Source organism: Lichenostomus cassidix, chromosome 1Aa, assembly GCF_008360975.1.
Source record: "Lichenostomus cassidix isolate B80296 chromosome 1Aa, HeHo_3.0, whole genome shotgun sequence".
In the NCBI taxonomy this organism is placed as follows: domain Eukaryota; kingdom Metazoa; phylum Chordata; class Aves; order Passeriformes; family Meliphagidae; genus Lichenostomus; species Lichenostomus cassidix.
Genome location: NC_139480.1, coordinates 103,081 through 123,135, shown reverse-complemented (window position 1 = coordinate 123,135; position 20,055 = coordinate 103,081). Strand labels below are relative to the sequence as shown.

The 20,055-nt window shown below is 42.0% G+C and overlaps 1 protein-coding gene across 2 annotated transcripts in view; it reads right to left on the bottom strand.

The window, feature by feature from the left end:
- GOLGB1 (golgin B1) overlaps window positions 1–20,055 on the bottom strand; it is a 36,173-nt gene that overhangs the window by 7,588 nt on the left and 8,530 nt on the right. Inside the window, exons 6-16 of one of the 2 annotated variants that reach the window (XM_085080334.1) lie at window positions 19,803–19,925; window positions 19,260–19,373; window positions 17,162–17,573; window positions 16,421–16,512; window positions 16,020–16,116; window positions 13,828–13,901; window positions 12,192–12,282; window positions 11,320–11,387; window positions 5,325–10,345; window positions 2,520–4,470; window positions 932–1,110 (exon numbers count right to left, since the gene is read on the bottom strand). In XM_085080334.1, the coding sequence (XP_084936460.1) occupies window positions 932–1,110; window positions 2,520–4,470; window positions 5,325–10,345; window positions 11,320–11,387; window positions 12,192–12,282; window positions 13,828–13,901; window positions 16,020–16,116; window positions 16,421–16,512; window positions 17,162–17,573; window positions 19,260–19,373; window positions 19,803–19,925 (8,222 nt within the window). The remainder of the gene's footprint in view (window positions 1–931; window positions 1,111–2,519; window positions 4,471–5,324; window positions 10,346–11,319; window positions 11,388–12,191; window positions 12,283–13,827; window positions 13,902–16,019; window positions 16,117–16,420; window positions 16,513–17,161; window positions 17,574–19,259; window positions 19,374–19,802; window positions 19,926–20,055) is intronic. The other variant, XM_085080341.1, reaches the window with a different exon arrangement.

The window sequence follows — 20,055 nt, the reverse complement described above, 5'->3', positions numbered from 1 at the left end:
AGTCACCAGCAATGCCACTCATCCCTGTCACAATTTCTTTGCACGGCCACATGTCCACCAGACCCACAGCACTGATCTCACCACACTAACCTGAGGCCGTCACTTCATGTACAGGCTAAAAGCTACTTAGGAAATAAATCTCCTGTTCTCTTGTCAGGATAAACAAAATTTTAAAGATGCTTCAAACTTAATGAGATCTGAAGTGTTAGTTTGAGGGTCAGATTGGTGGCAGGGGGCAGGGAGAGAACTGCAAGTTTTTATATCACTCTGGACAAAGATAAGCCATAGACCTTTCCACAAAGAAAATCCCATCTGTTTTCATTCCAGCTTCAGGCATTCTTAAATGGATCTCTGAAATACCTGAATGCATTTCCCCCTGTTTTTAGAAAAGAGCATATTTGTCTGACTAGTTTTAGTCCAGCTGGTGAAGACAATTTTACTGGACTTGAATTAGAGATTTTAAAAAAACCTAGAAGACATAGAACAAGGGAAACAAAGGATTAGACAGGCATACAAAATGAGTATGTTCTAAACTATTATATTAATGGGATAATAAAGGGTGTTCACAACAGCTTGGAATGGAGAGTACTGTGATCATATACATAAGATCCAATACAAGAAACAATCTCCAGCAGATGTTACTGACCGCCACTAGCTGAAGGAAATAAAAACTAAAAAGTCATTGATTTATTTCACACAGGCATTGTCCTCCAACCTGCTGGGCTGTAATTCTGAGACAGAAGCTGAAGGAGGGACACATGTGCCCTCCTCCTGGCCAGGGCATGTGGCCCACTCCTGGCCAGGGCAGGGTGCCTCAGTGGCGCCTGGCACAGTCCAGGCTGAGGTTCCCAGCCCTGCCTGCAACTGCTCTTTGAGAGAAACAAACTCATTTGCATCATCGCTGAGGCAGGGAACAGACAAGACAGTTCACCTGAGCTGTTGGAGCTCCTGCTGGTACACAACTCCTTCTTGCTTCAATTGTTCTTGCAGACGGAGCTGTTTGTCTGCCTCTTGCTCCCACTCCTGCAGTTGTGCCTTTAAGCGAGAATTCTCAGCAGCTTCCACCCCGACCAGGATGTATTGCTGCTGCAGATTCTTCAGCTCTCTTACCTGGAATTAAAGGAAACATCAGTGTGTGACAGCTGAGCAAGTATCTAGGTTTATTACTTAGAACTGTTTAAGAGCATTTCTCACTGTGGCATCTGGAGGGAAAAGGGGTCACATTCAGATGACAGAGAAACTAGAAACTGAATCATCAAATACAGCAGTGTACCAAAAACTGTTCAGAAAAAAACCCTCACGGAATTCCACTGTTAATGAGGGCAGTGAGTTTTGAGCCCTCCCATGAAGATGTGACATACATTGACAAAAAGACTCCAGGCTACAGTATTAATTATCTTATTTAGAGGAAAACAAAGTGACACAGAAGTGGTTCAGTGTAACTCCTGAAGTTGGTATTTACTGTAAACCAGGAAACTGATGAAGTAAAATCCTTATGGCTCTCTAATTCCAGTCAGGCTGTTATTAGAAATAAGTTGTTCTTAGACATGCATCACTGCAGTTGTTTTTGAAGACAAAAAGATGTGGCTGACTCTGGAGACGGGGAAAGTACTTAAGGAGTGGCAGTGGGATGAAACTGTCAAAGTCTGTCTTCTGACCAGCAGTGAGAACTCTGAAGCTTGCTGGGCTGCACTGTGCCAGAGACTATACAAACACAGGCACATCCAGTGTGCAGGCAAGGACGTCAAAAGGAATCTGCAATGTCTTGTACCTGCCTCGAAAATCAGCTGCCAAAGGAGGAGGAAACTCAAGACTTTGCTCTAATCTCTTTTAGAAATCTAAGGCAAATCAAATACATGACCTGTGAACTAAGCAGCTTAACAGGGAACTTATTTCCATGATTTCATCTTTTAAACCAACCTAACAGAGAAACCACTCTGGGAAGTCAACAGTGAAATCACAGCCTCTGCGTCAGAGAAAATAACATAGATGGCCCATACCAGATCCATGGGATCAGATGGAGTATGCCCACAAATGCTAAGGTTATTGGGAGGCAACTCCATTACCTTTGAAAGGCCATGGTGACCCAAGAGAAGAAAGCAAATGTCATCCCTACCTACAAGAAATGCAACAGAGAGAAACTGGGAACCTGCAGTCTGGTCAGCCTCATCTCTATCCCTGGGAAAGTGAGCAAACAACTAATTCTGGAAACCATTTCCAGATACATGAAAAAAACAGGTTGGCCAGAGAAGTTGTGGAATATTTACCAATGGAGATATTAAAAATCCAACAGGACACTGTCCAGAGCAACCTATTCCAGCGGACCTTGTTTGTGCAGGAGGGTTGGACTAGAAGATCTCCAGAAGACCCTTTGAATCTCAACTATTCTGTGATTTTGCAAAGACAATGATCTATGCATCACATTGCAATTACCAGATTTAAGTGTGCTGAATTTTAGGACTTGAAGATCCAAATCTCCTGTGTTGCTTTAAGAGCAGAAAGAGAAAACAAGGACTTACTACTCTGTCTCTGTCACTCTGCAAGGAGGACAGTGCCTTCTTCAGACTCTGCACTTCCGAAGAAGTGGTGGAAGTGTTCCCTCCTGCTTGTTGTTTCACTTCTTCAATCTTACGTGTTTTGTCCAATTCAGTCAGCAGACGGTCTCGCTCATTCTGCAGGCTTGCCATAGCCTTGGAGAAAGATTTGACTTGGTTGGAAGAGCCTTCCAGTTCCAAAGACAAATGGAGAAGCTCATCATCTTTAGCTCTGAGCTGCTGATTAAGTTTCTCAATCTGGGCCAAGAGACCTCTTTCATCAATGGCCTTCTGCAGTTCTGTCAGCTCACACCTCACTGTATCTCGGTCCCTGGCAGTGGAATGTTGCTCCTCTTGTAGCTGAACCATCTGTTTCTGAAGATTCTGCACTAGACTCTTTTGCTCCTCTAAGTCTGCAAAGTATTTCTGTTTCAAAACATGAAGCTCTTCATTGGCCTGGTCTCGGCTATCCTGAAGAGAGCTCATGGACCTCCCAAAAGACTGAATTTGAGCTCTGAGATCTTTGTTTTCATCTGTGACTGCAAGCAATTTCTGTTCCATTTCCATCAAGTCCCGTGCCAACTCTGCTACTCTCTCTTCTGCTGTCTCTGTTTCGTTCCTCATTATCCCTGCATCATGATGCAGGTGCTTCAATTCCTTCTGAAGCCTGTCCTCAGCCTCTCCCACTCTCTTGGCTGCATCCCTTTGAACACATTCTAGTTCCCCTTCAAGTTCCTCTATTCTTTTCTGGGAGAGGGAAAGCTTATGACTCAGTTCTTGTACCTCTTCCTCTCGGGCCTTCAGTTTTGCTTGACACTCCACAAGGGGACTCCTGTCATGTAATGCTGCCATCTCACTCTGCACTCGGGACAGAGAGGACATAAGGGTTTCAATCTCTTGAGACATACTGACTTTATCCTCTCTCAAGGCTTCCATGCATTTCCTGAGATTGTTCTGAGTATGCTCAGACTCTTTCAGCTGCATTTCTATGGTTGCCTTGTCATTTTCCAGAGCTTGGATCCGCTGAAGCTGCATTTTGAGAAGTTGCTTCTGTTGGGAGTCCTTTATTGAAATCACGTGGTTTAAGTCATCTCTGTACTGCACCAACTCTGCATTCAGCTTGGCATTCTCAGAGTTGAGGTCATCCATCTGGCTATGGAGATTTCTCATTTCTTCCTTGAGTTTGTTGTTTTCAGCAGCAGCCTCTTGAATTAGCTGGTCTTTTTCCAAGTTAATAACAAGATGGCGTTCCTCAAGCTGCTTGTAGTCCCTCAGTATGTGGTCTCGGTCGTCCTGCAGAGATGACATGGATTTGGTGAAGGAGTCCAGTTGTGCCTTTTGCTTCTTACTTTCTTCACTACTTATCTTCATCTTTTCAGTGAGATGATCAAGTTTGTCAAGAAATTTGTTCTTCTCATTTTCCAAGGCTTTTTTATCTTCTTCCTCCTTACTTAGCCTATGCTCCAACTCTTTCATCTCTTCAGAATGTTGCTGCTGTAATTCAGCTAGAGCAGCCATCACTGCTGCTTCTTTGGCAGACAGCAAACTCATGATCTTTTGATCTTTGGCACTGGTTTCCTCATGCAGCTTATTTGTTAGGTCCTTGGAAGCTTGCAGATCAGCTTCAAGCTGTTCACAGTTGAGTTTAAAATTCTGAATACTGGTCTCTTGTTGCTTCACCACAGTTTCCAGCTCTTCCCTGGCCAGCTCACATTTGGTGAAGGAATTCTCTAAGTCAGCAAGCTGCTCTCTCAGGCTGTTGATTTCTGACTCCAGTTCCTGTTGTTCATTCTGAGACTTGCGGTACCGTTCCTGAGACCCCTCGAGCCGAGTCAAAAGCTCTTTTTTTTCCTCCTGCAACATTTCACATGTCTTTTGATGATGCTGAATCTCCTTCCTGCAGTCAGCCTCCCATTCTTTCTTGCTGCATTCCAGCCTGAAAGCAGAAAAGGTAAAGTGGGTCAAAAATCAACAAATTCTGTGGCTTTTCTAAACTAGTATAAAAACAGTATTAGTGTGGGTTTAGATATCTCATTATCTAAACCCACACTAACACTGTTTTTATACTAATTTAGAAAAGCCACAGAATTTGTTGTACTTAAAAGAAAGCAAGCTGGAAATTTCCCTTAATTTAAAATTCAAGGTATCTTTTAAAGTTCTGACTGTACTACTGACTGAAAGGGGTGGTGCCAGAGGCATATTTTTTTTAAGGTTTTCATGTCAATACTGAAAAAAATGGAGACCCTTACACACTGAATGCTATAATCTCCTTTTTGTTACATTACTTCTCTCATCCATTGTAGTTAACAATAAAAACAACCCCACGCCACCCCACAATGAAATTGCTGTTCTGATACCTTTGATGCCCATTTCATGGTCCAGCATGCAAACATACAGCATATAAACTTTATAAAATTATTGTACTCATGTAATAATGGTTTGGTTTTGAATCTTGAAAATATACAGATGTACATTTTGATACGTTTCCATAGCTCCATCTTCCCCTCAAAATTTATTTTGGGATTAAACTGGAATTATATATCCCAATGCTCTCTTGACCTCTCAGTGCAACAACTCCACGCAAAAGAAACTCTTTCATTAATCTGAAATTTGAAAGACTCTAGATAGTAATCAGATGGTGAGTGCTTGTCACAGAGAATAGATGTAACACAGACCCTAATGATATGAAGAAGGACTATTTTAGCGTGCTAATCACCCTGTGTCCTTGTGCAGACAACAAACACAAAGTAACCTTTTCCTGATAAACCTCCCCTGACACAGCTTCTTTACCTGGATATATGAGTCTGAAGTTCTTCCACATGCATGGTCATGTGTTTCATCTGGTCTTTTAGCACAACACAAGTTTCCTCTTTTGAACGTATTTCTTCTTCCTTCTTTTGAATAGCTTCAGTGAATCTTTTCTCCCATGTTTTTGATTCACCTATCACTCTATCCCTATCATCCTGAAGGGAAGACATGCTCTTGGTGAAGGCTGCAAGCTGGGCTAGTGTTTTGTTTAGACTGCCTTCCAGTTGCTTGGCTTCTTGATCCTTTATCTTCAAGGAGTCTTGCAGATCACCAACTGTTCTTTCCATATGGTCTTTCTCCCTCTGCAATGTTGCCAGCTTTTCTTCCATGTTTTTGATTTCCTTTGAGTGCTTGTCTTTTTCCTGTTCCATTCTTCTCTCGAAGTCCTCATCCTTCTTCTTCATTTGAATTTTAATTTTCTCTTTGTTTGCTTGCAACTCTTCTTTCACTTTGACACTCTCAGCTAGAGCCCTTGCTGCCTCACTCTGAGTGTCATCCAACACTACTCTGCAGAGAGCAAGCTCTGCCTGGGCTTTCTTGGTGTCTTCAACTGCTTTAGCTGAAGTTTCTTTGGCTGCTTCTACCTCTTTCTGAGTCTCACTCTGCAGAAACTCGAGGGCTTTAACAGTTCTTTCTAAACTACTGTTCTTTTCCTGGCTTTTAATACAATCCTTCTGCAGCTGCTTAATCTCCTGTTGTTTCTGTTTCAGCAGTTCTTGAAGCTCCTTTATATGTGTGATGCTTTCTCCTCTCCAATTGTATTTAAGCTTTTCTACAAATTCCTTTTGCTTTTCTGAACTTGGTTTGTTTTTCTCCTTTGCCATCTGACTTTTCTCCTCCTCCAGTTCGTGCATCATTCTCTGCAAACTCTGAAGCTCATGTTTCAGTTGGTCATTTTTGATTTGGAAGTCCGTTGCATCTTGCTGATAGTTTCCAATACTCCCATTAAGTTCTGCCAGCTGATTCATTAGCCTTTCTTCCAAGTCATCCTTTTCAGCCTCTAGTGCATCCTTCAGTGCTGTCATTTTGACCAGGTCATCTTTGGCTGTTTGGACCATTTGTTCCATCTTTGTTACTGTAGCTTGCAAAGCATTCACTTCATGGACTTTCTCTTCCATTTGGTGCTCCAAAACCCTTTTCTCATCTGCTAAAGTCTCAATACACATGCGCATGTCACCCAGCTGTTGCTCTGAAGCCCTTCTATTATCTTCCAGCTCTGTGATTTGCTTGGTGAGCTCTATTATTTGCTGTCTGTAGATACAAGGATCCTCACAAAGTTTATCACTTTTAAATGCCTCTTGCTCCAGCTCTGCAGTAGGAGACTCTGGTCTAAAAGTTATATCCACTTGATTTTCAGACCTTTCCATTGGTGGTGGTGTGAAAACTGCCTCATTTGTTTCTTCCCCTGTTGTCTTCTGGGAGACATACTTGTCTACAAGTTCTCTGCTTTCCTTCAGCTTAGATTCTGTTAACTGCAAAAGACACTTCAAGTCCATGATCTCTTGATTAAGAGACTCCTTTTCAGCCATTACTGTCTCAAGTTGAGTAGAAAGAGACTGGTATTCCCTCCTATAGCGCTCCAGTTCTTCTTTCAGGCTAGTGTTTGCAAACATCTCTCCAGTCTTGTGTAGCTCTCCATCTGTAAAATGCATCTCTGCTCTAAGCTTCTCATTCTCCTCCTCTAGTTCCAGGATCTTTTGTTGCTTTGATTTTGCAAATTTCCTCATTTTCTCCTTCATTCCATCAATTTCCTCTCCAGCTTCCTGTAGCTGCTTATCTGTTTCCACTTTTTTTGCTTCAGCACTTTTTAGCTGAATGAAAATTTCTTGCTTTTCCTGCCTAACAGTTTCCAACACACGCTGAATTCGCTCAGCCTCATTACTCACATTCTCGTATGACTGCAGCAGAGTTTCATATTCTCCCTGAAGCTCCTTGTATTTCTCCTGCCACTCAGAACTCTCAGTGGCTTGAAAACACTTCAGTGATTCCACTTCCTTCTCCAGCTTCTCTTTCTCTAGGACAACTCTGTCCAGAGTAAGTGTAAGGTTTTTACAGCATCCATCAAGATTCTGATTTTCTGTAAGTACTTTATCAACTTCTGCAATAAGTTTTTCTCGCTCTCCAGTGAGACACACTAACTGTTCTTTTAAGGTATCTGTTTCTTTAACATGGTCACATATTTGGCTTTCCATATTTGCCAGCTTGACAGAAAGATTGTCAATAGTAGTTTTAGCATTAGCCAGCTCCTCTTTTAAAGATTTGCTCTCCTTTAGTGCCTCTTTTCTAGAGATAAGTGCAGCTTGCAACTTTCTCTGCATTTGATTTTTCTGTTTAGCTGCTTCTGCATTGTCCTCTTGCTTCTCCTGAATTTCAAGCGACTCTCTTTGCAGTCGCTTGCTTTGTTCCTCATGCACCAGAGCCTGAGCTTCCAACTGACTACACAGTGTTTTGACTGAGTCCTCTTTTTCCAGCAATTGTGCCTGCACATTATTGAGAGCTTCGCTTTTCTCCTTTAACTGCTGGTTAAGAAATTCCATTTCTTCATCCTTCTGTTGCACAAGGATTTTCAAGTCTTCCAGACTGGCCACTCCAGAAATTTTTCCTTGACTCTCCTCTGTTTCTGTCTGAATACTTGCCCCCTTAGCTTCAGCTTGGTCAGAGGTTCTCTTTAGCCCTTCTATCTCCACAAGCAACTGCGCTATGCGCTGTTGCAAATCAAAGACCAATTCTGATTTGTGAGCAAGTTCCTTTTGCATATGGCTGATGTTACATTCCAAATTCTCTTTCTCCGTTTGCAATTTGTCAAGGTCTTTTTTAAACTCTTCCTCAGAAACATCTGCAACTTGTACAAGCTTGTTATTTGTTGTACCTTCGGCTTCCATGCATGAAGAATCCAACCCACCTTCACTCCTAAAACCACTCTCTGCTGATCCCTTCTGTTCTTGGAGCTGTCTGAGCTGAGCTTGGATGCTGTCCTTCTCTCTGCTTTGCTGATCAAATTGTTCTTGCAGGATGTTGTAATCATCTTTCTGCTGTTTCAGTTGTTCTCTGTGATGCCTGTCTTTTTCTTGAGCTTTTTTTATAGTGTCCTTGCGAGACACCAGAGCTTCTTTAAGTTTTTTTTGAAGTTGTTCTTTTTCTTGTTCCAGAAGTAAAATCCTTTCTTTAAGAGCAGAATTTTGGTTTTCTTCCAGATTTGTACCCTCTGAACTATGTTTTTCATTTTCTTCATCATCTTCTGGGCTTTCATTGGTTTCATTCACTTTGTCAGGAATTGTGTGATATTCCATGATTTCATCTTTGATTGAAACAGTGTTTGCCTTACCTTGCAAGTTTTGCCTCATTTCCTCAATCACTGCCTGCAGTCGTGCTTCAGTAGTTTCTTTGTCCTGCAGATCCCTCCGGATGCTCTGCAACTCAGATTCCTTTTCAGAAAGCAGCTGAATTAAATAGTCCTCACGGGGCTGGTTTTCAAGACTCACTTCTTTGCTGATTATGTTTCTCATATTTTCTTCCCCTACAGCTGCCTGAGGCACTGAGGTTTCTGATTCTTGTTCTCTACTCAGTTGTTCTAACTCATTCTCCAATTTGGTAACCTTCTTCAGAAGCTCCTTCCTGTTCACAAGTGCTGCTTGCAGCTTCCGCTTTACTTGCTCATTTTCTTTTCTCAGAAGTTCAACTTGAATTACTAGCTCCTCATTTTCTTTACTCGCCGCTTCTTTCTCATTCTGCAGCGCCAAAGCCTCACATTGCAGACACGTATCTTTTGCTCCTATGTTTTGTTCTTTTTCTTCCTGGGCTTTTAATAATAGACTTGTCTGCTCCTTAAGACTCTTCAGCTCATTTCCTAGAGAAAATTTCTCTTCATTCAGCAGGACCATTTTCTCAGACATGCTGACACTGATCTCTGTCATCTGTTGGTCCTTTTCCAGCAAGACTTGTTGCAGGCTCTCTATAGACCTGGTGTGCTCAGCAACAAGCTGTTCCAGGCTTGCTGCTTCCTGTCCCTTTAAGGCTAACCTACTGGAAAGCTCTTCTATCTCTGCTGTATTCTTCTTTAAAAGTTGACCTAGGTCAAGTACTTCACATTCCTTTGTCTCAAGCTGGCTTCTCAGATCCTTCAGTTGCGTGTCCTGGTCAGAAAGCTGAAGTTGCGCTTCATCCAAGTCCTTTTGCAAAGCTTCAATTTTTATATCCTTGGATTTAAATTCATTTTTAAGGCTCTGGATTTGCTCTCTTAGAAGACTGCTTTGACTGTCCGACAGTCTCTGCTTTTCTGAAAGAGCTAGGTCTTCCTCCAGTTGCTTCACTTGCTCCTTCAGTTCTGTTATGGTAGAAAATTCTTTCACCTGACAGAAGAGTGGATCTTGTTCTTCAGTCAAAACGCAAAACATACTCTCAGAATCCTCTCTTTTTTTTTTGTATTCCTCAGCCAACTGGTTTAGCCTATTTATTTCTGCACATTTTTCTCCTAGATCTTTCCTAAAGGATTCTTCTGATTTCTGCAGAATTATTTGCAGTTCTGTAATTTGGTTTTGTAACTTTATAATTTCTTGAGATTGAGAGGTGCCAGGCTCTGGATCTGCTGTAGAAACTTCTTGCATTGCCTCCACCTTACTTCTGCAGGGGACAGGGCTTCCCTGAGGCTCTTCTTGGAGACTGATTCTGTTTTCCTGAAGCAAGCCAATTTGCTGCATTTCTGTTTCTCTCAGTAACAAGACACTCTGTGTATCAGAAGTCTTCTGCTCTTCCCTCTCCAGACACTGTATCTGCGAATTCTCTTCCAGCTGGTTAGCTTCTGTTTGGCTGCCTGTAGAAGTTTGGGCACTGGGGCCCTTGAGCTGGCTTTTCAGAAAAGTTATTTCTTCTTGGGCTTCTTTCAGTTCCAGCAGCAAAACTGACAGCTCTTTCTGTTTCTCTGCAGCAATATATTCTAGAATTCCAAGTGGACAACTTTCCTCAGTAAACTGCTTGCTTCCACTGGTAAAACCATCTATTCTTGCCTGAAAGAAAATAGCAGGTATCATTTTTCCTTTGAATCTTGTGAAAGGGCCGCTTTTGGCCACTGTTTTCACATTCTGTAGTTTTTGTAGCTTTCTCAAGCTGGCTTCTGCAATAAATAAAAGCCTTGCTAATAACAGGGGGACCCTGCCTTGGCAGTGGGGGGTGGACTAGGTGACATCCAGAGGTCCCTTCCAACCCCAAGTATTCTGTGATTCTGTGACTTCCCAGGTCACTGCTGGTACTTGCAGTTTCTGAAGTTGCAGCATGAAAGATTCTGGCTTTAGGATCAGACCATAAGGGCAACTTCCTATTCCTTTATTTCCCCTTCTCTCTTGATTACAAGATAGCTGGATCTGCACCCAATTACCACCTCCAGATGGGCGTGGTAACTGGCCATTTAAGATTGCGAAGTGTTTAAGCTCTCCTGCAATTCTCACAAGCGCGCTTGTGTACTTATCCAGCCACATTTTCATGGCATACTATTCATAGTCTTTGAATAAGGAGGTTTGGTCCCCTATTCTATCTGTCCATTTAACACGGCAAAGAAGCAGGATAGAAGCCCATATTCCAATCTGTGTCCATGTCCAAAGTGAAAGCACTAGACAAAGCACCTGGAACAAAGTTCTTAGCTTTTCCCAAATAACTATCTTAAGGTTTCTTCCCATTCCCCAAAACAGATTACAAAAGAAAAGCAGTCACAAATCTTCCCCAGAAAGCTTGGATTAACAGCCCACCAATAAGTCAACACACTGTGTTGTAAAGGGTGTTCATCAGTTTGGAGGGCAGAAACAATTTATGGGGAGCCATTAGAGGAGCGCTACTCTTAAAAAGTCTGCTGTCATGATGCAACAACCACTTTAAGTTACAGGAGGTTAAAAAAAGCCAACTCTTCGGGGCTTTCAAACTAAGTTAAAGTTTTCATATCTACAAATGTATACAATACTGAGACCAAAAGGATTTTGGACATTTGTACCTCAGAGAGCACGAAAGTGTCATCAAAAGGCTTTTGCACTTCAGAATTCACCAGCTCTTCTGACACACCTAGTGATAAAAGGTACACTTGTCACCATCAGCACAATGACTTGTGGGTAAAGTCAGTAGGAAAGGGAAGGTACAGTAAATGGGACTGGAGCTTGTACAGAAGGTGAGAAAAGACCACCGCCCCCCGCCAAAAAAAAGCAGCAAACCAAGCACACTTTTAAAACAACCCAGAGTTTGATTCCAACATCCTGTCATGGTTTAACCCCGGCCACCAATTCAGACCCTGCATCTGTAATATGCCTCTGTGCCAACTCCCTGTCTTCACTGTATGCTGGCATCACCTGTACACATCACTTCTGACACCCGCAGAAGAATGAAGAGCAAAGAGACAAGTTAACCAGGTAATAGATTGGTTTGACTGGTTTTTTTCATGTGGGATGTGGGGGGAACTCATTCCAGACACAAAAAGAAATTGACTTGCTTGCAGAGAAAAACACAGTTCTTAATTTTATCTTAATTCTCTTCTGTGCCTTATGCATCAGTCTTTCCATCTACAAACACACTCCTTCAAACTCTTCTCTCTTTCTCACCTTAGGAACTACTTCTTTCTTCTCTTATGGTATATCCTACCCATCCCCCATTAGGATGTTCTCTTCTACCGCATGTAGATCTTTCCTGCCTTCTGTAGATTATCATCTTTAGATTCTGACCTCAAAGCTCCTCTTTGCAAATCCAAAAGTTCAAAGCACTCTCCACCCAGAGAATTTTATCTCTAATCTGGGACACCAAATCATCTTAAGATTTGTCCCTGAAACTTCTCAAATTTCCAGTTTTCTTGTCCCATGCCTTATTCTGTGTCCTCACCTGTAGAAGCAGAAGAGTGGTCTACATAAGAGGCTGGAGCTTCCACAGTCTTCAAGTCTTGCAGTTTTGACTCTGCACCAACATTCTTACTCTGTGGGTTGAAGAAAGAACACTGAGTTTTGAGCCAGGATTCTGGTATGACAAGACAGATCCCTTGTCTACTGCTCTGCCAAGCTCTAAGTAAAACCTATGAGTCCCAACTTTGAACACAACTCTGAAGCCTAATGAAAATAAATAAATAAATAATAAAAAAGAGAGATTCGTTCTGACGTTAAGTAATAGACTAAGACATATCTCACCAGGTTAACATATCAATGGATGCAATGATTTAAATAACTTCCTTCCCACCTTGAGATGATTTCTCTTCCATCTTCACTACTTCAAAGGGACTAACTGCAGTGTCATAACCTTTCACTGAATGCCCAAGCAGAGAAGGGGAGAAGTCATGTGTCTCTCAGCATATGCCTTAATACTCCAGCAGATAAACAACCTGGAGACTTCCCAATAAAGTTCTGCCAGGCTCCACCACACACACGAATCAATAACCCCACAAGAACCTTTTAACTGCCAGATGTCTTTATTGTGGGTTTGGATAACCACATAACTTGGCCTAAAGCCATGGGTGAGGTGCACAAATGGTAGGAACAGCTGTCCAAGTGTAAAAACTTAGATGCAAGCTATTTAGTTGGACTCTTTTCATAATGAAGACATTGAGATGGACAATTCCAGGGTTGTTTTCATTGACGCATTTTCAACATCCACCTTGGTCCAGGTGAGTCATATGCTAAAGGACCTGTTTTTTCTGCTGTCTATAAAGGGGCAGTAGAAAATAGCTCAAATGCTTGTATTTGCCCTTGAAAAGACTATGAGTGTGGGTGTGTGCATATTCCCACTGATCTACCAACTCATAGCTTGACTACAAGCATTTGGAAGGTAAGGGTCTGAGTCAAGCAGGATGAATGACTCAAAATGTTTCTCCAGTTCCAATGAGTCCCAAATATCAACTTTTATGTTAATACTCCACAGTAATATACAAACCCTCTGACAGAGAGGAATGTATTAGATAAAACACAGCATTAACCTTCCCCTGTGGACAGGATGGGCCAGCAGAGCAGGCTACAAAGAGCCAGACCTTGAGCTAAGCCAACAATCTGTTCCACAGCAAATCTTCAGTACAGATACACAAAGGCTGTCATCTTCCTCCCCATGCTGAGTGCAAAGCCAAGCAGCAGATTCCTAATCCTGCATTCTTCCCAACCATAGCCTGACTGCACTTGTACCTGCAGCTGGACATCTTATATACTGACAGCTGAGCCTTTGGAAATGTATTTCCAGGGACCTGTCTCAGTTTAGCCTACGGTTTTGCTGAAAAACTCACAAGAGGCAGAAAGTAGTACAAATACAGATTGGGTGGATAAAGGACACAAGAAATCCACACAGCCAGCAAAGGGAAACACAGTCTGTTATGAACACAGTGCAAGCAATATTTGGAAGCTATTTCTGTCTTTCACCGTTAATCCAGCTAATAATAACCTTCCAAAGAGGATTGATAAAAAAGACCACAACAGCTTAGCTGTTTTAAGGTCAGTCCTTGACCTAATTTAGTTTTAGCTTATTTCAGCTGCTTAATCATTACCAGTTTTGCATCTTCAGTGACCATCACAGCTTCCTGCTGAGGCACCTGGAGAACAAGTTGCAAATGTGGTATTTCTGAAACATTCAAACACAATATATTTATTTGAACATTAAGACTCTGCTTTAGACAGTAACAGGATATTCTTCCAGGAGTTTTAGAGAAAGGACATGTGGCTGTTAATAACATTTATGTAGTGGAGGTATGTAACACTGTCATTGGATAATGTGAGTTTGTTTCTTTTAGAGGAAAACCACACAAGCAACATGCTGTTTTAAGCAGCTTTTAGAAAAGAACAGTTGTCATACAGACATACTGAAAGACAGATAATAGAGATTCAAGTTTTAAGAAACATTTTTATATAGGAGAGGAAGGAACTACTGTAGCAAAACATTACAAATTTCATTTGGAAAAAATAAAATGAGAAATGGTTATAAATGCACAAGAAAAATACATTGTGTAATTCATCTCAGTTCTAGTTAATGCTATTAGGTGATGCCTCAACTTTTTAGTAAAGCAATGAACACTATGTCTTCCCCAGAAATATCAACTTAGAAGCATTAAAAACCAGGCCCCTTTTCTGTGAACACATTAACTGTGGCTAGCACAGGTCTCTCTCGTGAGAACATTTTGCTGTGTTTTATAAACAAAGATAAAGTTTGGATGTTTTTGCAAACAAGGTCTCGATGTTTGGGCAGTTCAGGCTTGGCCAATTAGGCCTAGGGGGAGGTTTTTGACTGACCAATCTGGGTGACCTGTGAAAAGTCTATATATATGGAAATCAAAATAATAAAGCGCTCTTTTCTTGCCTGAGAACCTGGCAAGAAACCTTTCTACTTTCTACTTCTCTGCTAGCGGCTCAACAGCGACAATTAACTACCAGTGATGGTATGAAAAATATGTTAATATATATGCAAAATAAAATTCAGGACCAAATTAAACGGTTCTCTTAGGGGCACGAATTTCTGTACTTTTCACTTCTGAGCATTCAGAGAGGACACACATACCATCAACATACAGTAAAAGGTTTTCTTCTGTACCCCTTTAAACACTTTTCTACATACAATTGATTATACAAAACTGTATTTGCTAAGTATTATGGAATGGATTGAAAACAGGCTACAGAGGAAGACTTTGGGATTCTGGTAAACTGAAAATTGGACAGGAGCTGGCAATATGTGCCTGCAGCCCAGAAAGCAAATCATATCCTGGGCTGCACCAAAAGTGGTGTGGGCAGCCGGCTGAGGGAGACAATTCTCACCCTCTCCTTTACTTTGTTGAGACCCCACTTAGTGCACTGTGTACAGTTCTGGGGTCCCCCTGTACAAGACAGATGTGGATTCATTGGAGTGAGTCCAGAGGAAACCACAAAAATGATCAGAGGGTTGGAACATGCTCCCCATGAAGAAAGGCTGAGAGAGTTGTGGTTGCTCAGTCTGGAGAAGAAAGGCTCAAGGGAGCTCTTACTGCAGCCTTTTAAGAGGGTTGCTTCACTCTGCGCTGCCCAGAGAAGCTGCCAGTTGCCCCATCATTGGACATGTTCAGGGTCAAGTTGGATGGGGCTCTGAGGAACCTGACCTAGTGAAGGATGTCCCTGCTTAGGGCATGGGGAATGGACCAGATGATCTATGAGCTCCTTCCAAATCATGCCATGATTTTAAACACTGTCTTGAAGTCCATTAAACACGTACATCTCTGAGGTCGTGGAACAAAAAAAGAGAAAGAAGATGTTCTAGGACTGTAGGAATCTGGTTTCTTGGATTATTTCCCCACTAAGATTCTTACAAACATTTTCTTTCTTTGAATGACAGGAAGCAAAAGGCATCAATTTCTCAAAAATCAAGACCACCTACTGTCATAATGTACCAGACCCTAAAGTAAACACATTAGGGAATCCATTGTTTTATAGTGTAATTCCAACAGAGTTGTAATATTGCTGCTACCAGTCTCCATGACCAGACACTCAAAACCAATGCAACTGTCTGGGTATTTTTATATGCGGCACATATATGGGCCCCTCACTGTTTCAGCAAAAGCTATCAGAAATACACCCCCAGAAGTATCACCTGCAAATTGTCTGCGTTTTGTACAAAGGAAAGCTACCACTTCAGCTATATCTTACTTTGTACAAACTAATTCTAGAATTAATCTTAAATATTTTAAGAGTATTAAAATAGGTAAGGTAATCGTACAACCTTCTGTCTTCTGTCTTTCCAATTTTTCTGTGGGTAGGAATGAAGTCTCATTCTGGTCCTCCTGATCTATTGTATTTTCCTGTGAAGGTGACTCATCCTGTTTAAACAGGATGGAGGGGAGAAAGATAAATTTTAATACCTTTTATAAATACATATTAGTCTTTGATCATTTGGTTAACTTAAAAAAAAAAAAATCAATTGGCAACTTTTAAATTACTCCAATTGACTTCTATTTCTTTCCAGGCTTCTATAGTTGTAACATGCCTGCCCATCAGCTGAGAGAACTAATAAAAGCCGTTCTCAAGCAATGCATGATAAAAAAAAACCCCTACACATTTAATTTGGCTTCGGTTCCTAAATATACCAGAAAAACGAATGAGAATCATATGAAAATATCACACCTGCTGCTTCAGTTTTGAGAGCTGCGCTTGTGACTGGGATTTCAGCTCATTCTGACAGCAGACAAATTCTTCAGATTTCTGTACAAGTTCATCTGACAGAGGGGGAAAAAGGAGAGTTAATGTGTGTTCTTGTCTTTTTTGCCAAACTACATCCATTTTACACATATGCACATTGTATACAAAATCCCTTATCTCTTAGTCACTGCTTCAGCTTTGGGCCATAAAGGACCTGGAAGAAAATCAATTTGAAATAAGAGCTTGAGGCAACATCAATGCCTTTATTTCCAACACAGGTCTATGGAGAAAATGGTACAGTTTACCTTTCTTGGTTGTTTTACCTATAATTTCAGTAGACATTCAGACTGTGAAGAATGTGGCCCATCTAAAAAAGGACTTACATAAGTTGACAGAAAAAATTCAACAAATCAGTATAATCAATTAAGAAATACATCCAGCTCAAGAAATCCATCAGCCTCAAAAGACAAGAGTCTGGGACGGTACACAGGGAAAGCACCATATATGCTGCCCCAGCTCTTCTTGCAGCTGCCAAAGACAGAATGGTGGGATTGAACTAGACCCCCTTAGTTTGAGACAGCACCACCATCACTCCTATGTCCCTATGCAATTGGGTATTGTGATACCAAGCCATTCTTATAAGCTATTACAAAAACAAAGCCAAAGAGAAGGCAACCCAATTAGGCTCCTGAGAACCTGCTCCACCCAACTGCCATGCTTGCTCACCCAGTGGTCCGTGTATTGTAGCTCCATGTTGCACACATGGCACCAGGAGCTGGCCAATGTCCTGCTTCAGCTGGTCCTTCTCAGCTCTGAAGGCAGCATGGCCACATTGCAGCTCTTGCTCAGCCACCGTAAGACAACTGATCAGCTGGTTTTTCTCTTCCACTTCCAGCCTGTGTTCCTGTTCCAGGTCCTTATACTTCACCTCTAGCTCAGCTTGTGCTCTTCTTGCCTCCTCCAGCTGTTCTGAGAGACGCTGCACGTCCTCCTGCAAGCGATGGGAAGACAGCTTCCTCTCAGCTAGTTCCAGCTCCATCTTCTCTCTGAGATCCCGAGACCCTTGTCTCTCCGCATCTAGCACATCCCTCATGGAGCTTAGATCCACTTCCATCTTCTGGCACTGATCTAGGAGTTTCTGTAAAATGATACAGAAATTAATTTATCTCTCAACTAGTTAAATACCTTGACAAAGCAAAGTACCAGTAGCAAAATTATATTTTAAGGTTTTCATTAAATCCTTTTAAAATAACTGAGTAGCAGAAAAGAGGAAACAAACATGTCTGAAATTTCAATTTGTTAGAAAGAAACTGCCCCACTCTTTTGAATTTGCAAGAAAGCAATGCTGGGAGAAACAACTCCTCATCATTGTGGTAAAGAAAAGGTAAGTCTTGATTTAGAGGAGGGGAATTTAGATGAAAGAAGCAGTAGAACAGTGGCCAGTTCTCTTTTAGAAGAAAGCAAGCCTTCCAAAAAGGGGAGGAAGAGCTACAACAAACAATGGAAAATTCAACAGAGTAGAATTAAAAAAACCAACAAAAAACCAGAACAAAAGTGTGTATGTGAAAGAGGAAGGCTGAAATATGAATCTGGAGGTAACAGAGGGCTCTGCACAGTACCCACTGCTTTAAGAAAGATCTCAGAAGGCTGGTCAACACTACCAGAGATTAAAGGTGACCAAGAGACAGAAACAGACCTTAAAGTTGCCCAAAATCCTGTTGTCAAACTTCCTCCTCCTGGATCTGTGGATGGTCAGCATAGCTAATTTCAGGGGTCTGATGGGGAGCTCCTTTTAATTGATGGGTAGGAAGAGAAGCTTCAGCCACACGGCCTCAAGTTTGTAATTATACCAGGTCTCCTTGAGACCACAGAATGTATGAGGGAAGTCAAAGACATCAAGGAGGAGTCAGGGGAGCCCAGCAACCATGTCATGAAGATATCCATGCCACCACCCCATGATACACCCTGCTGAGCAATGCAGTCAGTAGTGAGTACAAGTCAGCTCACTGAGATTCTTTACCTCTTCCCGGCAGTAAGAGGACCCACCATTGTCCCTGGCTGGGACACACAGGAGAAAAAACCATGTGGAGCACAAGCATGTAAAAATGATCAAAGTGAGGTTCAGCATTAGACTGGCTGGAGATCATGCAGCCTACGAACATGAAACTGATTCAGTGCAAGTCTCTTCTAAAGGGATGGAGAATTTTTAGAAGATCAGATATTGGAAAAGCGAAAAATACACTCATCCTCTATCTGCAAACCAACTTTTTAAGAGGTTGTGTACTTAATCCTGTCTCAAGGAGTCATATATGTACAGACTTAATCTTGTCCTCTTCACACTCCAAACCGATGAAGTTAGAGCCAATCCCACTCCACAAGTTGTGTCACCATATAAGCAAGTTCTCAGCAAGACATACCAAAGAATATCTGCTTCTGCTCTGATCTGGCCCGGACACTGTAGTCCAGGAACACTGAGGTTACAGCAGCACTGTGTTAGGCACTTCTGCTTCTGGCAAAGGTTTGTATACTTGGCTTTGAAAGCACAGTCAGCAGTATGGGCATGGATAGATGTAGACCCTGTCCACTTGCCCACAACCTGGATCACTAGAGCAGGCAGCTGTAGCACCCCACAGTCTGGCTGTACCTGCTGTAAGCTGTGCACACCGACTTGCAGCTCTAATGCCTGACCTGAGGGAGGCCTCAGCTGATTTCACTACGGAGACCTGGTGCCATAAAAACCTAATCTGGTAATTTCTAAGCTACTGACAAAGGCCCCACCCACACACATACACACAATAAAGCAATAAGAAGCACGACCAGGTACCTGGTTTTGTTTTTCAGCAGTCTGTAACTCCTGCTGCAGCAGTTCTACCACCTGAGTTCGTCCTAACAGAGCGGCTTCCTGCTCCTCGAGCTTCCTCTGGAGAACGTGCAGGTTCTGTGAGAGAGACAAGGCTATTCCAGAACGGAGGAGGCTAATGTAAGTCTAGATCCCCAGGTTTCATCCATACACCTAGTTTTTGTAACACAGTTACTTTAATAGCCTGAATTACTTCATTTTTGTTGGCACCAGTTCTGGAGCCCTCGTACAGTAGGAGGAGCTCACATGGCTTCATGAATAGGGAACTGGAGCACAATGATTTAATACTTTTTTCAACTGTTCTTTCTCTTCAAGTAATAGCAAACCAGCAGATTTAGGCTAGGACTCAAAGTCCCAACCAGCATTCCAAAAAACTCCAAACAACCAAAGCATATTTCTTCTTAGCCCTTCTGAGTTACCGTACTGAGAACTGTTCTTTCAGTGTGGCTTCTGGTAAAATTCCTTCTCCTTTCTCCTCCCATTAAATGATTATTGTATCAAATATACCTGTTGCATCTCTACTTCCAAATCTGACTGGACCACCATCTTGAGCAATTCAGCTTGATGCTGGTGCACATGCTCTTCCAGGAGAGCTTCCTTCTCGTGAATCACTTCCTGCAGGGAGCTCAGCTGAAAATATAAGCCACAAAACAAATGCAAACCAACAAGGCTATGAACCTGACAGACACACAGGCTTGCTTTCAACATGCACCAGCATATTGTGTGTGCGATGAGGTTTTCAGCTGGACAATCCCATATG